Below are 24,505 nucleotides of genomic sequence, written 5' to 3'. Positions count from 1 at the left end.
ACAGGCAGCTGATGAAATCCAGGTGGCCTCCTGGTACCCCTGCTCAGCTGGTCTGCTAGGGAGTTAAAATAGTTTCTCCCCAAAAAGCCCTCTTCTTCTCTGGTGAAACCCTCCCTCCACGCCCCCATTCGGGAATTTTCCTGAGCCTCAGACCACACTGGTGTTCCTTCCAGAGTTTCTAGAGTAGCGTTGCCCTATGGAAATGGAATGCAGACCATGCCGGTCATTTTAAGTTTTCTAGTAGCCACAGGAATAAAAGTAAAGGAAACAGGGGGTCCTGGGTGGCTCAGGTGGTTGAGTGTCCAACTCTTGATCTTAGCTCAGGTCTTGATCTAAGGGTTCAAGCCCCACATTGGGCTCCACACTGGACATGAAGCCTACTTTATAAAGGGAAGGAAGGAAAGAAGGAAGGAAGGAAGGGACGGAGGGAGGAAGGAAGGAAGGAAGGAAGGAAGAAAGGAAAAAGAGAAGGGCCTGGGTGGCTCAGTCAGTTAACCATCTAACTCTTCATTTCGGCTCAGGTCATGATCTCACGATTGGTGAGATCAAGTTCTGTGCTGACAGCATGGAGCCTGCTTGGGATTCTCTCTCTTACCTTCTTTGTCCCTCTCCCACTTGCACATGCTCTCTCTCTCTCTAAATAAATATTTTTTTTAAAAAGCTTTAAAAAAAAGTCAAAAGAAACAAATGATGAAGTTAACTTTAATATATTTTATTTAACCCAATATATAAAAATTAGTGTCATTTCCAAATATAACCAATATAAACATTATGAGACATTTTACATTCTCTTTTCATACTGAGTATGCAAAATCTGCTCTGTGTTTCATACTCATCTCCATGCACACTAGCTACGTTTCAAGTGCACAGTCTGCACGCGTGGCCAGCGGTGCCTGGGTGGCCCTGCACAGCCCCAGAGCATTGGCCGGATTTGCCATGGAACTGTTCAGTGTGGTCTCCAGCTCAGGTCTTCGATGGCGTCAGGAGAAGAGCAGGGTGTCAATGCCAGTGTGGGGAGCCTGGCAAGAGAGCCTGAGACGGATCCAGAGACAGGACGTCCAGACTCCAAGCATCGTGCTTCTCTTCCGTCTTCTCGTGGGGTCCCTGACCGTGTGGGTATTCGTGTCAGGGTGGGGATGGGTCACGGACACTGAGAACAAAACATAAAAGCCACTGGCCCCCAAGAGATCTGAAGACAATGGGACGCTAGGGCTTCTGCTTTTAGAGGACATGGTTTCTGCACCTCCCTCCAAGTTCACAGTCAGAGTGAGGCTTTCAGCTGAGACCAGGTGGTCATGGTTGGGGAAGAAAGGGATCTGATGAGGGAAGAAACCAAAAGAAAAAAGAATGAAAGGGGAGCATCTTTGAACCCCCAGCTGTAGGAACAGTGGCAGCCTTTACACACAGCCTCAAAAACTGGAAAGCTTCTTTGGCTTCCAAAGTGTCTGCAACATTGTTAGGTTTGTGGCCTTTGAAGGCTCTGTGTGCCTCTGCAGATGAGGAATAGTTTCCAAACACACTACATGAAAAACATTTTCTTTTTGTGCTCTGAGGACCTGAGCTTACTGAGGTCTGATCCTACCAGTGAATATGGGGGAAGGCACTCCCTGAGGGGTAAGTTGCCCCGGTAACAGCTGTGCTCAATCCCATTAACCCACAGGATTATGGTGCTTGCGCTTGCTTGTGCAGAAAATGCTAGAACCTTCTAGAGAACTCTGGATGGGGCCGAGATGGGACTTTGTGGCTGGTGCCTGCTAGTCCTGAAGCCACGGAGGGGACCACTCATAGGTTTGCACAGGTCCCCACCTGCCTGGGGCCTTTCCAAGCCTCGGGCAGACCTACCTTTCTGATGCAGTCACTCCTCTCTGTTGACTGCCCGTCACGCAGACTGCCAAGCTAGTTACTGAGAGGACCTGGGGTGTAAGAAAAATCACCATCTATGCTGCAGGGGAGATTATGCGGACAGTCTGAACCAAATGATCTCCCTGGCCAACCTGACCTCACTGCAGCTCAGCCTTTACAAAGGCACTAGTTACCCCAAAATTGAGCCAGTGGGCAAAAGTGGGGGCGGGATGTCCCTGATTTTGTCTGGGATACTTCTATGTCTATCCAAAAAATGACGGCATGGGACACATTGTCCCAGAAAATATAATTTCCCAGAGAAATTGCCACAGCACACCCCCTTGAGAAATAATTTGCTTTCTTCTTATCACCATAAAAATCTCAAAAAATTAGAATGTTCAGGAAATGAGATTCTTCCGATAACTGGCCTCTTCTGATTAACAGGAAACGGTTTTTATTTTAACCAGCGATGCTGAAAATCTCTGTCTCGTGGACCAGCGCCTGGCCTGTTTGTAATCAGCCAGGGCCCTGCTGGGCTGCGGGGCATGGTAAAGCCAGATGCATGGGCTGTCGGTGTAGAAGCCATGAGCCACCGAGTCAAAGCTGGTTCCTGGCCTGCGGCTGGCATTTTGTTTCTGTCTGGGTTTAACCAGACCCTTTAGATGAACTCATTTTCTTGTAGTACATCCCCTTTCCCTAAACTCCAAGCATAAAAATTCTATTTGAGGGCTCAAGTTAACCAGGCTGAACTTAGAAGTGGCTCTCGTTGGAGCAAGATGTCTGGCTCCCATCTAGGGCCTGACCATATTTTGACTATGAGATGGATGACTTTAGCGTTCACTTGGCAAGGGCATTTCCATTTGGCTCCCCATGAAGTCACAGAAATTCTAGTTATTTCTGTAGTGTGCTATTGCCTGGTTTATTTATAAGAACCATCCATCGGGACTGAGCTGTTCTGTGTCTGGAGGCACTTACATTATCACAGTTATGAAATGTTTATTTTCTTAGATCAGCTTAAGCTGATACAGCACTTTTGAGCCATTAAGAATCTTGTAAATCAAGATAGTTTAGATAGGGGACGATTTTTCTGATGGGGGCTAAATCAGCTGAATCAATGCCTCTCCCTTGATTGGGCTCTTACATTAAATGGGTGTGACTATCACATGCTCCTTTGAGAAATAGTGTTGCCTAGTTAGGAAGATTTGCTGCCAGCCCACTTTGTTTCTTCTGGCTCACACCCCAGCTGGGAAGTGCAGCTTCCAGGACCTGGGGAGATGAGGCCGCCCCAGTGAGGCAGAGGAACCAGTGATGAATATTTCAAGGCTATGATTTGCAAAAAACTGGGCACAAGAAGCCCAAAGAAAATATTCCAAATTAATGAGGGTTGAATGGGCTCACGGATTGAAAACCTAAACCCAGATCTATTTGGAGAGCCATCTGGCAGCGCCTATCAAAAATGGGAGATTTCACTTGTTCAGCAAAGATTGAAGCGCCTCCTCTGTGCCAGGGGCTGTTCCAGGATAGAACAGTGAAGACGACAGGCCTTCCCCTCACAAATCTCGCTTTCCTGTGACAGGGGCAAATAGAGAAGCAAGTAAATATACAACGTGCCATTGACAGCACTAACATGAACAGGGGAAGCAAGGCTGGGTCAGGGGAGATAGACCAGAGGGGCAGGTGGGGCGCAGGGTTACCCATTGGGGGGCTCAGGGCCAGCCACTCTGAGGAGGGACCAGAACCAAGTGAGAGAACAAGTCAGGTGACTGGGAGAGGAGCTTCAGAGGCAGAGGGAACAGAGAAGGCAAATGCCTGCACAGGGAGTGTGCTGGCCAGAGCAGAGAGCTGGGTGTGTCTAGGGAACAGCAAGGGACCGGGACAGACAGGAAGGGAGAGGAGAGCGAGCTGGGGTGGGGTGCAGATCGCGTGGCGCCTTCCAGCAAACTGTCCTCAATATCCATCCTTTTCCTTTTAGTAATAAAAGTACACCTCCCCCCCCCACCCCCCACTGCTGTCTTCTCATGGCTCATGAACAGTGTGCTTCCAGTCTCTCATGCCACTGGGTGTGACTTCTCGGTGGGGTTCTTGCCAACGGGCTGTGAGTGGAAATGATTTCTGCTACTTCTGCTACTTCTTGGTTCGGTACTTAGAGTGGGCTTTTATCCCTTCCTTCTGGTGGCGCCGAGGGCGGGCGCTGGGGAGCCCACCTTGTCTATGAGGACGAGGGGAAAGCCCCACATGGAAGGTCCCAGGCAGAGGTTCAAGTGTGGTCCTAGATCTGCCACATTAGCACCCTCTGGAAACTTATAGAAATGCAGATTGTGCCCCCCTCCACTCCAGACCTACTGAGTTAGAAACTTTGGGGGTGGGGCCCAGCAATCCGTGTTCTAACCAACCTCCAGGGGGTTCTAATGCAGTCAGGTTTCAAAACCACTCTACTCTTGAGCTGAGTTTCTCAACATCAGCAGTGTTGGCTCTGGGTTGATAATTCTTTGTCGTGGGGGCTGATCTTCATACTAGGCGACATTTAGCAGCGTCTCTGTCCTCTACCCACTAGAAGACAGAGGCACGCACCCCTCCCCTCCCCCAGGTTTTTACAATCTAAAATGCTTCCACAAACACTCACGTACACGTTTCCTGTGACACACATACGAATTTTTGGAAGAAGAGATGATAAACTAGTAAGAGTGATTGGCCTGGGGATGTAGCACGTGTGAAGAGGGGACTTCGGAGAACTTTGCTTTCATTTTGTCTGTTTCTGTTGTATGTTTTTCCCACAACAACCATGTGGGAAAATGTTTTAGGAAGACCACGTATTGGAAAAATGGACACGAGGTTTCAATTCTCAGATACCAGCTGGGTGTCCTACGATTCACTCGATTTAGAATTATCAACCTGGAAAGAGCGTCAGATCCCACAGGTTAAGGGCTCGGTCCCACAAAACTGTCCCCTCCCCCAATCCTCCTTCATATGCCCATCACACATGCAGGTTGTCACCATGCTTCTGACCCACTGGCTGTCGATCAAAGTTCTCATGACCCCATCCTTGGAGTCAATTAATTTACTGGAGCCACTCACAGAACTTAGGAAACAAGTCTTGGTTTGTTACTACTGGTTTATTATAAAAGGCTATATATAAATCAGGATCAGCCAGCTGGGAGAGATGGGCAAGGTGTGGGAGAGGGTGTAGGGCTCCCATGATCTTCTCTGGGCATGCCACTCTTCCAGAACCTCCATGTGTTCGCCACCCCAGAAGCTTTCGGAACCCTGTCCTTTAGGGTTTTTATAGAGGCTTCTTTTCATAGGCATGATTGATGAAATCATTGGCCATTGGTGACTGATTCAACCTGAGGAGGAGGCCTCTTCCCCCCCACCCCCTGCCCAGAAGGTCTCTTCCCCCCCTACCCCCTGCCCGGGGGGGAGGGGTCGGGGGGGTAGGGTCCTAAAGTTCCAGATCTCTCATCACGTGGTTTGTTTCCTTGGCAGCCGCCAGGCTTAGGTGCTGTCCAAAAGTCACCTCATTAACATAACACATGACACCTTTATTGCTCCCAACACAGGAAGTTCCAATGGTGTGAGGAGTTCTGTGCCAGGAACCCAGATGAAGAACAAATCCATGTATTTCTTATTATAAGTCACAATATCACATCTTCTATAGGACTTTGCATCCTTAACACACGCTAACAGATTTTGAATCTCCAAGAGGAGCAAAATCCCGAAATGGTGTGCCCCAGGGCACTTTGGGATGCTGCTTCCTGGAGCCCTGCAAATCCAGGAAACAGTTAAAAGTCTGGCCACAGCCACAGAAAAATTTGTTCCAGGCATCTTGCTGGACTGGGACTGCTCCTTCTGCATTAAACTGAGAAATATGCCTTGAGATACGACAGTTCTTTCAGGCAACTCTTGACCGGCGCTAAGCGATTCTCTCTCAAGAACCCCCTCCCCCCCCCATCCCCACAGGTAGTCTGGGTCTCTGTGGTCTGTACCATAAGAGAACTACCAGCAAGTTCTCTAGGGGCTGGAGGAGGGGACGCGTTTGTGCTGCACTGCCTGAGACATCTATTCCCGCCTCCACCCCATTCCCACAAGGCCTTGGACAGGTGCCTGTCTGTCCATGTTCCCTGGAACAGGGCCAGTTTTCTGCCTTGCAGCCCCCCCGCCCTTACTTTTTTGCCTTCTCCTAGTCCCTCTAATGTGTTGAGACAGACTTTTCTTCTCCCCCTCACCTGCCCTTTTTCAGAGAATCGGAATGAGGGAGAGGGGTTTAAATTTTAAATCCTGGTGATCACTCATTCTTAATCTTCTTTGCTATTTATTCAAAACCTCCTCTGGCACACAGCACACCTAGAGACCTACCAAAAACATTGGAAGTGAACCAAGCCCACCCATCCGCTGCAACCAACCCAAACCGGCCATCATTCTACAGCTGCAATAGATCAAATCCTAACTGGGCCTTTCCTCAGTAAATGAATTAACATCCACCTAAAGGGCTCCTAACCATGCCTGGCATATGGCGACCGCTATTTTTCAGCTATTCTATCATCATATTCTACACTCAACATTTGTATTTGTCTCTAGAATTATTTAGATTGTCAATGATTATATCATGAATGAGGTACAAAGAGATAAGCAAGTGGCCTGAGCCACAAAGCATGGAAGGTCTTCATGGCAACTGGAAAGCGAGAATAAAAGATCACTAATACAGAGATAATAGATCACCAAGAAGGAAATAATCACTTCACAGCATTGCAAACCCAGGTGTCTCCCACTTGGTCCACTGAGATTTTTTCCTCCTACACAAGTGATTCTCCAGCTCTAGTGGGCACCCGAATTCCCCAGAAGGATTTTAAAAAAGACTGCCAGCTCCATGCTCTATAGTTTCTGAATTAGTAGATTGGGGTAGAGCCAGAGAATCAGATTTTTGACAAGTTGTCAGATGACACTGATGCTGTTACTCTGGGACCCACTGCCCTACACGTGAACTTAGAACCTGACGTTTAAAGTGCCTTTTCCTCAAATCAGGTCATGGGTCCAGCTTGTCAACATCGATCAGAGTCTGTCATGCTATTCACTGCATTTACTTTGTGATATCCATGCATCTGACAGGTATGCCCCCTACATCCTTCTGTAGGTCACTGAGACAGGTGTGGACAGGGCAGGTTAAGGACAAAATCTGGGTCAGGTGATTAAACCCTTGGCTTTTAGTCTCCTTTCAAGGCATATAATCACAGCAGTAGTTCTCAATTTTGGTTAAACTTTAAAATCAGAGGGGAACTTAAAAAGCAAAACCAAAACAAAACACAATGCCCACGGCCCACCTCAGAGAGGCAGAGTTAACCAACCTGGAGTACCCACGGGCACTGGTACTTTAAAAAAAAAAAAAAAGATCTCTCTGGTTGATTCCAAAGTGTAACCAGGGCTGAGAACGACCATCTAGAGGTCTTACTGGTTTAATGTGTTGAATCAACGCAACTGAACTGTCCTTTGTCTGTTAACTTTAATTTATTTAAGCTTTTTTTTTTTTCAAAAATACTCATTTTTGAGAGAGAGAGACAGACAGAGAATGAGCAGAGGAGGGGCAGAGAGAGGGAGACACAGAATCCAAAGCAGGCTCCAGGCTGTCAGTACAGAGCCCAATGTGGAGCTCGAACCCATGAACCACGAGATCATGACCTGAGCTGAGGCCGGATGTGCAACCGACCAAGCCACCCAAGTGCCCCATTATTTAAGCTTTAATAAGTTAAATAAGCTTTAACTCCTTTAAGTTATTGTGAGAAGTTGTTAAAAGCTATCAAGGTATCTTTTCCTACTTTCCCTCTTATATTCCATCATTACAATTTAAAAAAACATAAAATTATATTAGCCTAGTATGACATGGTCTTAGGGAATCATACTAATTTTAAAGATCATCTTTTAAATATGTATACAATCTGATGAGGAATTTTGCCTGGGAGCAACTTCAAGCTCACAGGATTGGGTTCATTTAGTTATATAATCATAATGTAATGATAGCTAGTATGTATTGCTTAATTTTGTCTGTGACAGTGCTCAGCATTCTTCATAAATATTCAAATAATCCTACAAAATAGCTATTATTACTTCTAGTTCATAGACATAGAATCGGGGCTGGTTTCCAGGTGACTCTAGGGCCTGTACTGTTAACCGCTAGATGTTGTTTCTATTTATGTTTTCCAGGATCCATCTTGTTCCTCAAATGCCTTACAATGGCTTACAAAGATATTAAAAATACGAGAAAGTGGGAAATAAGTGGAGTAAAGGAGGACCAGCAAGGGTCAAAACAAGTCAAGGGTCACAATGAAATGCTTGCATATTTGCTAACTGAAGGGTCACCAATTTGGCTTCAAGTGTGCTGGAAATGTCAATGCAATGTTCCTTCGCACAACTGACAATGGAGTAAACACAAAACAATTGAGTAGGGGATGTACCTGATAAGCCCTGGGGCTCTTTAAAGAAGACACTGAGGATTAAAGGAAGGTCTGCAAGAATAATCTCATGATTCAGGCAGATAAGAGCTTCACAGGTCTCAACGGACCATAATTTACACCATCCACTTCCTCACTTATTTAAAAAAATTGGGAATTGTGGCTAGTTTTAGAATTCTTCAAAGATTTCTGCATTCCTGCTTCCAGAATTCTTTCTTTTACATTAAAAAAAAATTTTTTTTTTTAAATTTCTGAGAGAGGGGGACAGTGTGAGCAGGGGAGGGTCAGAGAGAGAGGGAGACACAGAATCTGAAACAGGCTCCAGGCTCTGAGCTAGCTGTCAGCACAGAGCCCGACATGGGGCTTGAACCCACAAACCGCGAGATCACGACCTGAGCCAAAGTCGGACGCTTAACTGACTGAGCCACCCAGGCGCCCCTCCAGTATTTCGTCCACCATCCTCAACTCATTCCAAGAAATTATTCACAGCGATTGAGAAATTCTTTGCTCCTATTTTCTCAGTCCCCCAGAATGTGATGTGAGCAGGCATGATTTACTTTTGGAGAGTTCCAGTCTCTTGATTCACCTTCCCTTTTGGGCTTTCATGCCCTGAAGTCACACCTAACCCTAAGGAGTCTTCTCCCCACTGGTTTCCCCTGGCTGATCATCCCAGCATGTAGCTGACTCTACCGTGTCCACAAGCTGTGAGACCTGCAATGAGATGAGCACAAACTGAAATAAAGAGGTCACTCTGTCAGGTAGGTGCCCATCACGATGCAATTTCACCAACTCATTCCTCCTTGTGGCTCGATGCAAAGTCAAGAAGAGCAGATTCCCCTGGGCCGGTTGAAACAGCCAATGGATGGAACCAATATTTTATCATTTATCTTTCTGGATCTAGACAGTAATGGGATTGTTATCTTGAAAAATATTGGTATTTCCTTGCCATCTGAAAAAGATGCGTTAAAAGTGTGTTGGGGGACAGCTGGGGGCCTCGGTCGGTTGGGCGTCCAACTTGGTTTCTGCCCAGGTCATGATCTCACTGTTTGTGGGTTCAGTCAAACCCTGTAAGAGGCTCTGCACTGACAGCTTGAAGCCGGCTCGGGATTCTCTCTTTGCCCTTCCCCCATGCACGTGGGTGCACGCACGTAAACATTTGTACTCTCTCAAAATAAACTTTAAAAAAAAGTGTTAGGATTTTTAAAAAGAGATCTCTTGGTACAAGATTAAGGTTAGGATAGAATTCTGCATCATTTGGCAAGTACTCTTCCATCTTCTAACATCAAGCTGCCCAGAATGCTCTCATCCCACTCCTCCTCAGCTCTTTTCTTTTCTTACCCTTCACATCTCACCTTGAATACCAGCTCCTCAGCTGAGCCCACTGTGACCACTCAATGCAGGCAGCTGCCACTCGTGATTGATTTTTGTTTATTTTAATTCCCTATCTCCCCTGCTAAACAAAAGCTGCTCAGTGATAGCAGACACTCACCTTATAGTCCCAGGACCTTAATCAGGGCTTGGTTCACAGTGGGGGACCACAACCATCTGCTGGAAAGAGTGAAGGTAGGCAAGCAAGTGGAGGTATCAGAGGTTGCAGAGCTGGTCCAATTCCTATGGGAAGACAGCAGGTGATAGTGATCCTAGGAATGATCATAGAAGCATATGGAAGAAAAGAGAAGGATCCTGAGTGATAAAGTTCATTTTGTCCTTTCTAATAACGAAGCCATGTAGATGACTGGCATGTGAAACTTAGCAGTAAAGTTGACTGCCATGTACCTCAAAGGAAGGAAAATGGATCATGCCATATCCTTGGCAGCAAGTACAGGAAGACCGAAGGTGGGCAGAAATTTGATGCCGTGAAAGAGACCCCCCTCCACCCTCCCTACCTCAAGCAAGCTTGCCTCCACTTCCCTAATATGCTACTTCATCATCTGCAAATGCCTCAAGATGGTGCCTCAGGAGGTCACCCTGCAGGGTGCTGAGAGCCAAAGCCAGAGCTGAACAGTAATCAGAGTCAGCTTCTCCAACAGTTGGGAGAAATGAGAAACACAGGGTTTTAGGAAGAAGAAATGTCTGGAGGAGCAGGAAGAAGACACCCAAAATTGGTCAACATAGAACTTGGTCAACATAGACCTAAATATGGAATAAGATGAAAACAGTGGCAGAAGGAAATAGGCAGGAGGGTGAGGAAAAGCAGAGGATTCGGGCTGGGAGAAAGAATGTGAGAAAGCTGTTCCCGCTCTCCCTGTCAGATTGTCCAGGCTATCTCAGTGGTTCTGAGGAAAGGGCACAGCAGCAATAAAGTGCAGTGAATCACCGGTGCTATTTTTAACACTCACCATTCAGCCCCTCTCTGCTCCCCTCCAGCACCTCTGGGATCCCGAGGGGCTGCCGGAAAGGGGCGGCCGAGAGACCACGTGTCTACAACAGGCACCAGGCAGGAGAGCAGGCAGCCTCTACAGAGTCACACACCACAACCCCCTCCACCCCTGCACTGTTACTGAGAATGGAGGGCTCCAAGTGGGGGAGCCCAAGCCAAGACTACAGACAAGTCCTGTGGAAAGGGCTTTTCAGAAAAAGGATGTTTGGAAGTGTTGCTCTGCTTAGGTCAGCTCTTGGCCAAAAACCATGTAAACGTTGCTCAAACAGTCTTGGAGATGCTTTTAAAACTTGCTCAAAACTTTCCAAATGAAGAGTTTGAGTGCTTTAAAGTCCTCTGGTAAAAAAACATAAAATTTGTAACATGTTTCAATTAGTTTGCATTAGTCTGCCTCGAGAGAAGATGGAATGGAAATTTACTAGCCAGATTTCAACAAACACCTTTGCATAACTGGTGAATAAGAGTGAATTAACGAGCATCATGATTTAATGTGACCAGCAGTGCCCTTCCTCCGTTTAGAATTTGGAAGCCATCTTTTTTCCAGCCTTGACACTGCATTAAAACCAACAATTGGGGGCGCCTGGGTGGCTCAGTCAGTTAAGCGTCCAACTTCAGCTCAGGTCATGATCTCATGGTTCGTGAGTTCGAGGCCCATGTTGGGCTCTCTGCTATCAGTGCAGAGCCTGCTTCAGATCCTTTGTCCCCCTCACTACCCTTCCCCTGCTTGTGTGTCCTCTCTCTCTCAAAAATAAACATTAAAAAAAATAACCAACAATCAAAGTGGGCTGAACTTGGAAGCTAATAACTCAACTACTGAATCAATCTCAAACTCATATTTGAAATGATCAGGTGTTCATTGCTTTCCTTTGAAACACTGGATATTGGGGTGCCTGGGTGGCTCAGTCAGTTAAGCGTCTGACTTCGGCTCATATCAGGATCTCACAGTTTGTGGGTTTGAGCCCCACATCAGGCTCTGTGCTAACAGCTCAGAGCCTGGAGCCTGCTTCGGATTCTGTGTCTCCGTTTCTCTCTGCCTATTCCCTGTTCTCTCTCTCTCTCAAAAATAAACATTTAAACATTTTTAAAAAACCATGTTTTAATCATTAATATCTTAAAACTATTTTGTTTCACCTCATTTAAAATTTCTATTCTATGATAAAACTTACTCATGTATAGAATGTTTTAATATGCTTACAGCCGTATAAATTCAAACTTTGCCAATAAGGGTTTACAACCAAAATAGTTGGTTATTCAGTTTAGAGACACACAGGCAGATACTCTAGAGCCTGGTGACCAAGGGTATTCCTTTTCATCTTTTTGTTTTCAGTTTCAAATTGTCTAAAGAATGACTGTTGTGGCTGTTCCACAGCTCATCATCGTGTTCTATTTCCCTCATCGTTCTAATCCTTCCCAAAGATGGTCAGTGAAACACTGTACATTATTGGGAAGTTTCACTTCTATAAAACCAAAGGCAATTCTGTGTTGTTTTAAAAACATTACAATGCAAGGGTTTTCAAAAGTCTGAAGATAAGAAATGACTATGGGGAGCAAACACTATCCCTAACTTGGATGCTGGTAAAGGAGCGTCCAAGTCCACAGACAGAAGTGAGCTGGAGAACAGCCCCTCCCAACCCCCTTGGTTTTAACTTATGAAAATTCAACACCTTAGGAGAGAATCTGATTTGGACTCTTTATATAGATCATCTTTGTGAAAATGAGGCAGATCTTTGTTGCTCTGAATCTTGCTTGATGTCACCGGAAATGATTCCCAAAAACTGGAATTGAGGGAGTTGACTATTAGGGAGTCAGGAGACAGGATACATCCTGATCCCACAGCTGATGAATAGGTGATTCTGAAAACACCTCTTCACCTCACGTAGGTTTTTCCTCTATGAGGTGAAAAGTGGTTTTCTAGTATGAAGTAGAAGGTTCCCTCTGGCTTTCTCAGGCCAAGATTATTCTGAGCAATTCCAAACCCTTAAGGCAGTATCAGTGGAAGATGATGTGTCCTGTAAATTACTTTATACCACGGACTTTCTGGATCTTAATCTGTAGAACCTTTGGTAACACTTGACAGAGGCCAGCAGACGAAGGGGGTAGTCTATCATTTGAATCAGGCAGATCCAAAATTAACTGTGGCAGTGTGTAGCAGCTCCACTTGGTTAAGCCTGAACTACCCTTCCCAGAGTCCCCTTTCCTGGTGGTATGAAGTCAGCCATGGCTTAAAGGCATGCTTGTGTGAGCTGTGGAAGGCAAAAGTGAAGCAAGGGCCATTTTTCTTTGAAGGTCATCAGAGTCAAAATTGACAGACAGACACCGGGGTGCCCAGCAGTCTCCAGCTTACCCTCATTCTCTTCTGCTCTACCTCTGCTTCTCAGGGGTTGACCTTGTGTGTTGACCCACAGTGGCCCCAGACCCACCACTAGACACCAGGCTGCAGACGCACAAAGGCATTCTCCATAGTGCGGAAGAGCATCCCGTAGAGCTCCCCTCATCCACCTGGGCCAGGCCCAGTCCGGCAACTGAGTGCATCTTGCTTTCCTCAGATGGGACCAACTGGTGACTCGTCTTGATTCAAGTACTTCCCTCTGGACCTTTTCTCCAGCTCCTCACACAACAGTGTCGGGTGGAATTCCTGTAACAATCCTGTAGCTCGTGGAGCTGGGAGCAACTCTTCTCTTCTGACTCACAACCAAACCAAACGACAGACACTGTTATTCTATCTATACGGAACTCCTAAGAGGTGCCTGAGACGGAGTGCTCTGCATAGGTATTTTTATGTGTTCTATGAAATCATGTTTTCCTGAGGGCTGATAATGCCCCAAGTCTAAGAGAACATAAATGGTATCAAAAGGACAACCTTCAAGTACACACGTGTGTGCCTCTAGTTGGGGGTGGGGGGGGTGAACAGAACATGAACTTGGTTTAAGAACTTGCTTCCACAAATCCTCAGCAGTAACGAACACTGGCTCTGTGGATGTTTCTGGCTGAGCGTGTCCAATCTGTACTCACAGCTTGTATTCTCTCCGCCGGCGCAGCCTCACAGCAGCACTCCCGGTCACCTGTAGTTCATTCCTGCTCCAACTCACCCCAGTGTGGAGGTGCTACAACGTAACAAGCACTTGGTTCACAGCACTGGAAACAAAGGAGGTGGAGACCAAAAACCTCAAACGGTTTCTGGGGGGTCAGGGGATGTTCCCGCTTTGGCCCATTGGTGCTCACCAGGCATTCTTTCACCCAGGCCTGAAAGGAAAACTCCAAAGTTCACCAATAAAACAGACACCATAAAGTGTGGGCATGGATTTATTGCTGTCTTGGTTTTTAACTGAATGCAGAGTCAACATTTTTGAGGAAGAAGATGTCCAAAATTCAACACCGTTAAACATTTCAACACTAAAATCTGTGGAAGGCAGCCCTCAAATGTTAACTCCTCTAAGGTCTAGCTGGCAGATGACTTGGGACAGAGTCTCCTGGGCTGGTCATCTTGGTTTGTGAGAACTGCTATCCTCTGATGCGGCAGCAGGGCAGGTCCCGGTGTCAGCCACCTGTTAGGCACTGGGGACAGCATTTTTGTCACCCTATGAAATGTCTGGGGAGCTCGAGGGCAACCTCCAATATGAAAACCCTTCCTTTCGCCTCAGGCTTAAAGAGACGCCCACGGCTGAGTCACGAGAAGCCACTGTGGACTAGAAAGAGTAGACGGGGCTACGGTGACAAAGGCCAGAGTGATCCTGCCCTCACAAAGGGACATGTGCCTACAGAGCTCCTCTCTCACCCGACAGCCCGTTCCGAGGGCACCTGTGAAGAGGCCTCGCGTGGTGACCAGATGAAGCCACGCCACCTGTGAGCGGCTCTGTGCTTGTTGAAGGTACAGGATCATCCTGAAGAACGGGGTCGCTGCATCGTGAGTTCTATTCAAAACACACCTTCCACCTCTGAAAAACTGCTCTCAGCTGCCGTGTACTTGATTGCAATTTTGGGCTGATGGCTTTTTTGCAAGTCCCAGGATCTCTGGTGTGAAAATGCCAATGTGCCGGCGACTCCTGCAGGGAGTACGGTTCCCCAGGGTGGAGACTCAGAGGGACACACAGCTGCGCTGTGTCACACAGCAGCAACAATAAATACACGGCTGCAACATGGCGATGAAAACCCGCAGAGAAGTAAACATCGCAGACTCTGCAAACACAGGCCGCTCGCTGGTAACACTTGGTTTGAACCTAAAAACTGGTGATTTGCCCATAAAACATTTAAATACAGCGACTTTGATTGATATTTAAGAACTAAGCCAGGGGTGAAAACTAATTTTTTTAAAAGACAAACTTCATTAAATACCAAGGAGAGTGATAAATTCCAGGTGTCCTAATGGCTATCTGGGGCTTCCATGGCCAGGACAAGGGTGAGCCCCACAGCCTGCCGGTGACCCAAAGGCTGTAGTCCCACGAACCCGGAAGAGGGACGGACCCACATCTGTACCAGAGGACTCCTCTCCAGCCCTTCCTTCCGGCTCTTGACTTCACTCAGTGCTCGCTGCAAACACAGTGATACTGAAGGAGGAAACAACACGGAAACATAAAGGTGAATTTATTCACGTCCATGCCATCTAAACCTATTGGGTACAGCAATCAGGACTGGAGAAGGGACGGAATACAACCTAAACAACAAGAAACACCGGGACATCTGTCCCCCTGACTTGCAAGTTTTAGTTCAGGACAGTCTGCACGCTGGAAGCCAGTTTCCTCCCTGAGAAGCACGCGTCATGCCTGGTTCTCTCCCTCCAGCATGGTCTGTCCCTCTCTGTTAAGGCCTGGACAGTGTCAGGGCGGGGCCACAGTGTCTCCTCGGAGCCAGGCTCTGGCGAGTGCTATCTCTGGTGCTGTCAGTCCCCCGTGGGCCCGGGCTGTGCGAGGTCAGGCTCCAGCCCACTCGGCTCTGCCGTCGTCTGCCTCCGAAGCTCCTCTACCACCTGCAGCAGGGCGGCCCTCTCCAGCTCCAGGGCAAGGGCAGCCTGCTTCAGCTTGCTTTCGCTGGTCAGAAGCTTCTCAACGGTGGCTTCCAGGCTCTGGATCCTACTGTTTGCCACCTGGGGAATAAAAGAGAATGTGAAGTGTCCAATGATAACATGGGGGGACCCACTGTACACTCCTCTGTTCAACCTCGGGGACACTTCAGATGCCTATTTTGACAGAGATAAAGCCTGTGTGTTTATCATCAGCTCTTCTGGCTGCACAGGAAATCTACATTTCCCAGGCTCCCTTGCGGAAAGCCGGGGCCACTCTTAGGTCCTCCAGCATTTGCTTTCCCTGCTGTGGTTCCTCTGAGACAGTGGCTTCATAGCGCAAAGGGAGCCTGATCCCCATCACTGACAACAGGGAAGATAGTCTGATATGGGCAAAGAGTGCTTCATGAACAAGAGGTGGGGTTTCAGGGACAAAAAGACTCCTGCTGTGCCAAGCCACTAAGGTTTCAAGCTTCCTTCATTACTGCAGCACCGTCTGGCCTGTTTACACGAATGCATATACTCATACGTAGACTGATTTCAGACTGATGTTCAAATGGTTTGCACATGAAGGCCCTGGCAGCACCAGCCTTCTAACCCAAAATCCTCTCTATCTTCCTCACAGTAACCTGCTACACCCATCCAGGAACACGGGCATGTCCCCCAGAGCACGTGCGGGGGCACTCACGATGTCCAAGCATCTGTTACGAGGCCCACATGTCTGGTCTCGCTGACCGGTCAGCAGCACCATGGTAAGCGGTGTCCTCACTCACACCCAGTCTGTATCCTTGGCGCCTGGCACACGGGGTCGGCGGGGCAGAACTTCTCAGGTGCTTCTAACACTGTCCCTCCTCCTCCTGATCCACCAGGGCCGGCTTCTCAGGCACCGAGGGGGCTCCAGGGAAGGTGAGGGGCTTCCTGAGAAAGCCACAGAAAGTCTGACCTTCACCCGTTCCCGGCCTGGTCCTCGGCTCGCCGCTACATCCTGCAGTGCTCGGGTCACGAGGTCACACCCAGCCCAGCCCAGTACACATTCCCGTTTATTCTGGGTGGGGAAAATGGTACGTGTATTTTTTCCTCCTCTCATTTGCAAAACAAGGGAAACAGGTTTTTGAACAAGGCGACACTTGTGCCAGACAGATAACTCACGACTCAAAGTCTCAGTCTCGCTGTGCCACTGAAACACTCAAAATAGAAGGAAGGAAGGACCGAGATGCTAAGTCTGTCTGCTTACCGGGCAGGGGTGCTCACGCTCAGTGTGCACTTGCAAGGAGCACTCTGTAAGCCTCACGTTCCTACCCAAGGTCAAGGCCTGGGACAGGCCCACCTCGTCCTCCAGGCCCACGGCATTCCCCAGAGTGCCACACAGTGAGTGGGGCGCGGTTCTGCCTGGCCCTCTGTGTTCTACATGAATGTCGGGCTCCTCAGTGAGGCTGGAGGACCTTGGTGGGGGAAGGCACGTCTCTTCCTGCATGTGGGTCTGGCCTCCCACAGCACCTAGTTCACGGTCACTGGATGACTCACAGTTGCTCAGCAAAACAAACGTGCGTCTGTTATTATCTGGCACCATTTGGTTTGTCTCTGCAGTCGTCTTGTATGTGCTGCTGGACAGAGTGGGTTGAACACCATGCTCTCCGGCTGCCAGACAGCATCAAGTGTTTACCAAGAAAATAAATGGGACCTTGGTATGTCTGGCAACTATACAAACAGGACAATGCTAGAAAATAGGTTAATTTTGATACCCTGACAAAACCGCAAAGATTTATGTTCAAAAAAGATTATACTGAACACTTATCCACACCTATCCTTGGACTCTGAAAACCGTTAAAAAAAAAAAAAAAAAAAAGAAAAGAAAGAAAGGAGGTGTGAGTCTTACAGAACGTGTGTAGTCTGGCTGAATGACCGTAAACCCACGTGACTCAGACAGTAACAGGAAAGCGATCTTCAAGCACCCACAAATACTGCAGTCCCTGCCCCTACTCTTGAACAGCACCATCTTCTGAATCTTGGCGGCCCTGGCCCCCAGCAAGGCAAGGACTCTGAATAGCCGGGGGAGGGCACCTCTGCCATCTGGAATGACACCTCCAGAAGTGCACAGCCACTTGCTCTAAGAAAGGCCATTCCAAGGAGGAGGTCAGTCATGACTGCCTGATGCCTTTCTGGGGCAATTGAGAGATCCCAGCAACATCACAGCTTCTTCTTGTCACGAAGAGGGTACAGTATCACAGAGGCAACGTGAAATCACATGCACCCTTCACCACAAGAAAAGAGCACGTGGGCATTAGTCCAATAAACTGCATCTTTTATTTCCGTCCTGCCTATGTTAAGGAGCCGAATGCTTCAAATGCAAATCTGAGCTTTGTCAGAAACAAACATTCCAGCAGGTTCTACTTCACAGGCATACTGTTTGTTTGGAAGTCACTTAAAATCACCACCTCAGCTGCAGACCATTACAGGCCAGATAAGGCTCTTTGTCCCCTGGAGCCCCCCCTTTGGGTTACAGCTCCGACTCCCCAGAGACACTGTGCGCAAGCACATCGTCAGTCAGGACATCTCGGGCTTACAGGGAGGAAAAGAAGCTAAATTTCAGAACGCGCCTGGTAGTTAGGACTGGGCAGGGAAAGCAGTTTTCTTTGTTCCTCTACAGTAAATAGCCACCAGGGTCTCCTGGGGTAAATCCCTGCTGGGAGGAATGCACTTTGGACAGGGTTGGTTTATTAAGCTCGCAAACGCTGGCCTCTCTCATATCACTGCCAAGCCCGTGTCTGCAAAGCGGCAACTTTCTATGGAGAAAAATAAGAGGCTCAGGTCAGGATGGAAAGCTTATTGTAAGGACAGCCCAGGGACACCATAAAATACACACAGTGGGGGAAAATGTGTATTTGCCTTTGCAGCAGCTCAAAAATTTTTAAAAACACCCCTCAAACAATTCCTTGGCATTACCACCCATTTATGGCCCTAAAAAAGTACACTGTGTGGTTACATTATCCCATTTGGTTGGTAAAGGGGTTGTGCTAAGCAGTCAGGGGTTCCGTCCGCGTCACACAGATGACAGAATCGGGACCCAGCGGGTCAGCAGTGTGTGCCGTGTGGAGCTCTGGGCAGGGATAACACCGGACCTGGCACGAGCTGGCTTTTGGGACCTGGCCTGCCCCTCTCACCCTTCCGTATGCATTGTCTGTTTGCCTCTCCACCGTGTGTTCTCATTGACACTTATCCAGGCTAAGATGGGAGCTTCTAGAGGGAAGAACAGTGTCCTTCGTTAATCCAACATTTGCAGTAAGGACTCCCAAATCATGACCACCTGCTCTGATTTGTTCTGTTGGGTAGATTTCTGTGTTACTGCCCTCCATGGGCCTTGCTGGTTCATCACAGAAGCCCGAGCCTTGGATTCTCTGGTTATTACTCAAAGCACAATTGCTGGCATTCAGCGAATAGTCCCTCAGCATCCTGGACCCAAGGTCGGAGCTGCGCCTGTCTCCTAAAAAGGTTAAGTGAAAAGACAGCCTCTCAGAAAGCTCCAGCAAAGGATAATCTGTCTGCTCCCTAATAAAAAGGCCCAATTCTCCTGGGGGTACCTTTGATCCCAACTATAAACAGACCAGGGGAGGGAGGTCCTGCGGTCACAGGAAAACCCAGCCGGCGGGTGCTTCTGTGCGCTAATGATCTACCGTGCTTTCCAGGCTCGGGAAGCTGCTTTATAAACGTATTCTACCTGCAGCTGTTCCAGAAGGTCAAGGTTCTGTTTACGCAAGCTGCTGTTGGTCTTCTCCAATTTGTCCATTCTTTGGTTGTCACTGAGAGGAGAGGAATCGATAAGTTCTTCTTGAAGCACATGGTACTCGACTTCATAGGCTTGTAACTGTTTAGAGATATCCATCTCAAACACCTGTTATATACAAAAAAGTCATCAGGCGCTGAAAATGAGAAAAATTGTGCGCACGCACACACACACATCCATGTCAACAAGCTTCCACTAAGCATGCACTCTATGCCTGGTTCTTACAATTAGTCATTAAAAAAAAGAAAAGGAAAATTCTCTGCATTGATAAGGTAACAATTTTACTTGGGAAGAAAAGAATAAAAGCAGCATTTAGAAATAAACCTACGGTAATAACAGGTGAGGGTCTCTGATACTCATTTTCCACAAGCCAAAACTTTATTTTTCACAAGGCTTATAAAAATGTATTTTTAGTTCTTATTTCAGTAGTTACTTCCTTTTTCTCTGAAAATTCTATTATGTTAGATACGTCCGCTATGGGTCAAAGAGAGAGGAAAAAAACAAAAAAAATCCTAGCCCTATTTGCTCAGTCACCGAGTCAAAGTTTAATTATAGTTCAGTTGGGTTTTTAGAGCTACAAGAACAGCTAAGTAATGGAACTGTTTACTAAAAACCCCTCCTTTGCACACAAGATATGCGGAGATGAGCCAAACCCCAAATGCCGCCCACACGGATGAGTGCATGTGAAACACTGCCTTCCTGCCCAGAATAGGGACAGGGATCAAAAACCCACCCGTGTGAACAGCAGCCCCACAGTGCGCAAGTGAGTTGCTCAAGTTTGTACTTTTTCTCGATGAGTGAGCTGCATGGTAGCTGGGCTCCAGAGGGGGTCATGACGGGGGGGGGGGGGAGGCTCCAGGCGCATCCTCTCTCCCTAGCCTTTGCTATGGGATCACCCCATGGGCCATGCCTCTCGGCACAGAAGTGACATCCCAACGTGGCCCTGTGTGTGGGTCTGAGCACTGGGTCATCCTGGGACCACAGATGACCAGCACCATCAGAACAAACATCTAGAGGATGAAGTTAGACTTCAGAAGAGCACATAAGGCCTCTTCACTGTCTTTCCTTAAGAAACTCCAACATAGTTAAAATCAGTGAAAACCTATTTCTCCCTACCAGCATTCAAACACAGAGGAATCCTATCTTCCTGAAATCTATGTTCAAAAACCACGTTCACTTTCACACCATTTCCAACAATCTTCTCTTCCTTGTGATTTAGTTTTTCAACTTCCTACTTTTCAAATTTAATTCAATGGACAATACCACTTAGACACAAAAGTCATTCTGTGCTGAGAAATGAATATGCAGTGCGTTGGCGGTCCATCTGCATGTGAAAGTCCGCTGTGCTGGTCGGAGTCTCTGCTGTCCCTCAGAGCACCTGTGAGCTCCGCAGGGAAGATCATCTCTATGTCACAGTCAAGAACGCGGACTCAGCCCTTGAAGCAGGGCTCCACTGGAGACGCCCTGCATGACTTCTCCCGGCCTCGGTTCCTGGCCTCCGACATGGGGGTGACGGCACCCACTTCCCATCATCGCTGTGGGAATTATGTGAGAACTGGTGGAGGCTCCATGCAAGTGCCTGGCAAGGTGAGCGGCTGCTACGGAAACGGCTTCCACGTACTTCATGTTCAACTCTGTGCTTCAGCAAAGTGAGAGGATGCCGCACCACAGAGCCTCTGAATAGCTCAGAGTAAAAACCACAAACTTTAAAACCGAGAGTGCCGTGGCACTGTGTAAAATTATAAATATGAGGCAGAATAAATGTCATACCCACACTTTTTTCTTCCACAGATTTTTAAATGAGCTACTAATGTGGAAAACCTGGGAACAGAACCTGTGGCCTTTCATGCAGACTGATGACCTGCTGAGGTTACTGGCTCTCAGCTGTGCCCGAAGCCCAAAGCCGTAAACTCTTTCAGGACTCCATCAATCCCTAGGAACCATCCTGGGTCGAAATTGCCGCTGCTTAATTGCATCATTATCTCCTGGCGGCTGTAACACTTAGAGCCCTTGATTCTCTAGTTACGCCCTCGAATTGATCTCAGACCTTGGCGGTGTGTGACTGGCGGAGAAAGGAGAGTCCAGGTCCTCGGACAGTGCTTTTTCAAGTTGCTACGTATTCTTCATTTCCGTAATTACCGATGGCTTCATTATTGTACGTACTCAACGTGTCGCAACCATGTAAATCCATTCATCAAGTGCTTGGATATCTAGTTACTTGCAAAGTTTCTGTTGTTATAAATGACAACCCTGAACATCCTTGTACATATGGCTTTTCCCATATTTTGGATTATTTCCTAAGGATACATTCCAAGAAATGGGATTACTGAGTCAAAGGGTATGAATATTTTACTGGCTTGTGATACACACTGCCAAATTGCTTCCCAAATGGGAATCATCAATGCACAATGCCATTAACAACATACCAATGTGCCAGATACAGTATGCCCTTGGCAGTGGGTACTGGCCTTAAAATTTTTCATTTTGTTAATCTAGTAGGTAGAGCATTACATGCTTTTTAAATTATGCATGAAGCTAAATAATTTCCCAGGTATTTGTTTACTAGATGTATCTCCTTTTTAGTGAATTGCCTGTTTATGTCCTTGGCTCATTTGCTATTGGAGACCTAGTGAGTTTCTCTTTGCAGTCTGTGGACACTCGGTACAATGGAGCCATTAACCCTGATGTCGGCGGAGCTAACCATGTACTTTCCACCAGAACCCTTCCCTCCCCGCAGCTGTCTGTCTGTCTCAGTGGCATACCAAGGGCTGGAGCGTGGGGCAGTGTGCCCGGTATCAGCAGTGAGGGAGTACAGTGCCTGGAGTGAACTTAAAAATAATAAACCCAACTAAAAACTGGTCTGCTTTTTATTATCACCACATGCAAGCAATTCTAAACAATACCAATGGTAAAATATTCCTCCTCACTGTACCCCGCCCTGTTGGTATGGCACTGATTGGCCTTTTAAGAAGTCCTCATCTTCAACAGTAAACTGCCCAAGCAGGAAGGCCCCTCCCCATGCAGAAGGGGCGGCCTCAACACGGTGATTTTGAGGAGCGTCTTCTGAACAAAAGGAACCTTGTTAAAATTCTGGTTTCTATCCTACAAGCTCAACTAGAACAAGGAATTGTCTAAGTGTGGTTTTAATGAAGTTGCCCACAGCAGCGCTTTTCAAATGTTCCAGTGCGTGTGAGTGCCCTGGGGACCTCGTTAAAATGCAGATTCTGACTCAGCAGGTCTGGGGCGAGGCCCCAGATTCTGCGTTTCTAACAAGCTCCTACATGATACAGGGACACGGTGCTGGTCTGGGGCCACACTCCGAACGCAGCCCAAGCGGGGCTGAACAGAGGCTGTTTGCTCTGTCTCCCGAAGTCGCTCTCCAACTGTGTTTTTCTTCCCTGTGCTGCAACGAGGCTGCAGAGGCAGACGGCACCCACCGTGACAAGCATACCGACCTGACCTCCTCCTCTTCACTTCTGTTTACTCCCAGGGTTTCCCCCTTCTTGGGTCAGAGGGTTTTTACGGCTCATATACGACTGACAGTTAAGTCACACTGAGGAACTGCCACAGAGACTTCAGAGACCCTCGTCCTTCAGCCCTGGACGCCATCCACTCTGGGCCTGCCCCGCCGTGGCTGCTCCTGCCTGCCCAATCTAAGCCAGAGCTGCAGAACCCTCTCCTCAGCGACCCTTCCCACCGTGTTTGGATGCAGCCCGCATCCCAGCTGCTCAAGCTGAGGCCACCTGTAGACAAGGCACGTCATGAGAAGGCGCCGTTGGCCATCACAGAGGACCACCTGGACTCTGCCCGTTCGTACACAGGACAGAAAGCTCTGTCATGTGCAGTGAATAGGTCTATCACTTCCACCCTGTGGACCTCCAAGATTTGAGCTTAGGGGTCCTGTGAGACTACAGAGGAGTCACACTGTGCCTCAGGCCTTATCTCTGTAGGACTTGAAACCGGAGCACCCCCGGGAGAGGAGGGGCAGTGAGCTGCCTGGCATGCTAACGACTTCCGGGCAAGAGTTCTGCCAGGTTGCAAACCCGGGCCCCCAAACACAGATTTCGTGTTCTCTCCGCTGCTGCTCCCCACTCCCCAAGCGCCCTCCCCTTGAAAGCTCACCGCAGAGGCATCTAGAATTTCTATTCTCACTCCGCTGCCTGCGATCAGGTATCAGCAAAGTGGGGCCTGTGGACTGCATCTGTTCCACTGCAGGTTTTCATAAAGTTTTACTGCAACGCAGTCACTTCATTCGTGTACATATTTATTATCTGGTTGACTTTGTGCCTCAAAGACAGAATGACTAGTGACTCCAACAGAGACTGACTGGGTCACAAAGCCTCAAAGACTTCCTATATGGCTCACGACAGAAAATGTGTGCTGACCTCTGTTCTTAGCTGATTCTTTGGGCCCAGTGGAATCCAACGACCCCCCCACCCCCCAAGTTCTTAATCAGCGGCACCACTCCACCAGCTTGGCGTCCGGCTCCCATAAGTCCTTGCACAGGCACCACTGTGGCTCTTACCACACTTGAAATTACAGGATTACATGCTTATTTCCTGCGCAGGATGGGCTCTGGTGTCAGAGACATTACATTCTTGGCTTTGCCACTGTAAACGGGAGCACTGGGGATGTTACTCTTTCCAGGCCCAGTTTCCTCACCTATAAATATGGGGATTATAATACATGCCCCTGGGTTGTCAAGGAGTCAATGGAGTAAAGGATGCCAAGTCCAAGACAGTTGCCTAGAACAAACCACACACACATACACACACAATGTTCTCTCTCCATGCTGTGTCCACTTCTATTCTTTCAACATTTAGAGAGAACTTGATACTGTGAATAAATATTCTTTATAGAAAAGGGAAGAAAAATGGGATTCTTTTCTGGAGCTCAATATCTAGGAGGCAAATTGAATGTCAGCTGAGACTGCCTGTCTTAGGGCCAGGTGCAAAGTCAAGGCATTCACTAGGCACAGACTTTGGGTAACCCAGGCTCTCTGTCTGCCCCAGCGGCCAGAAAGCGTATGTATATGCAGTGAAAGTTCTAAAAGGGAGTCCATGCAC

At 47.8% G+C, this 24,505-nt stretch overlaps 1 protein-coding gene across 5 annotated transcripts in view; it reads right to left on the bottom strand.

Moving 5' to 3' along the window:
* Positions 1–15,226: 15,226 nt before the first annotated feature.
* Positions 15,227–24,505, bottom strand: part of TBC1D1 (TBC1 domain family member 1) — a 218,011-nt gene continuing 208,732 nt past the window's right edge. For 4 of the 5 annotated variants that reach the window (XM_039227040.1, XM_039227042.1, XM_039227043.1 and 1 more), the window contains 2 exons: positions 19,374–19,547; positions 15,227–15,742 (listed from right to left, as the gene is read on the bottom strand). In XM_039227040.1, the coding sequence (XP_039082971.1) occupies positions 15,539–15,742; positions 19,374–19,547 (378 nt within the window). In that variant the 3' untranslated portion in view covers positions 15,227–15,538. The remainder of the gene's footprint in view (positions 15,743–19,373; positions 19,548–24,505) is intronic. The other variant, XM_039227041.1, reaches the window with a different exon arrangement.

This window comes from Hyaena hyaena, unplaced genomic scaffold, assembly GCF_003009895.1.
Source record: "Hyaena hyaena isolate Hyena2069 unplaced genomic scaffold, ASM300989v1 scaffold_24, whole genome shotgun sequence".
Classification (NCBI taxonomy): domain Eukaryota; kingdom Metazoa; phylum Chordata; class Mammalia; order Carnivora; family Hyaenidae; genus Hyaena; species Hyaena hyaena.
The sequence above is the reverse complement of the archived record's forward strand: the minus strand, read 5'-3'. Positions and strand labels throughout refer to the sequence as shown.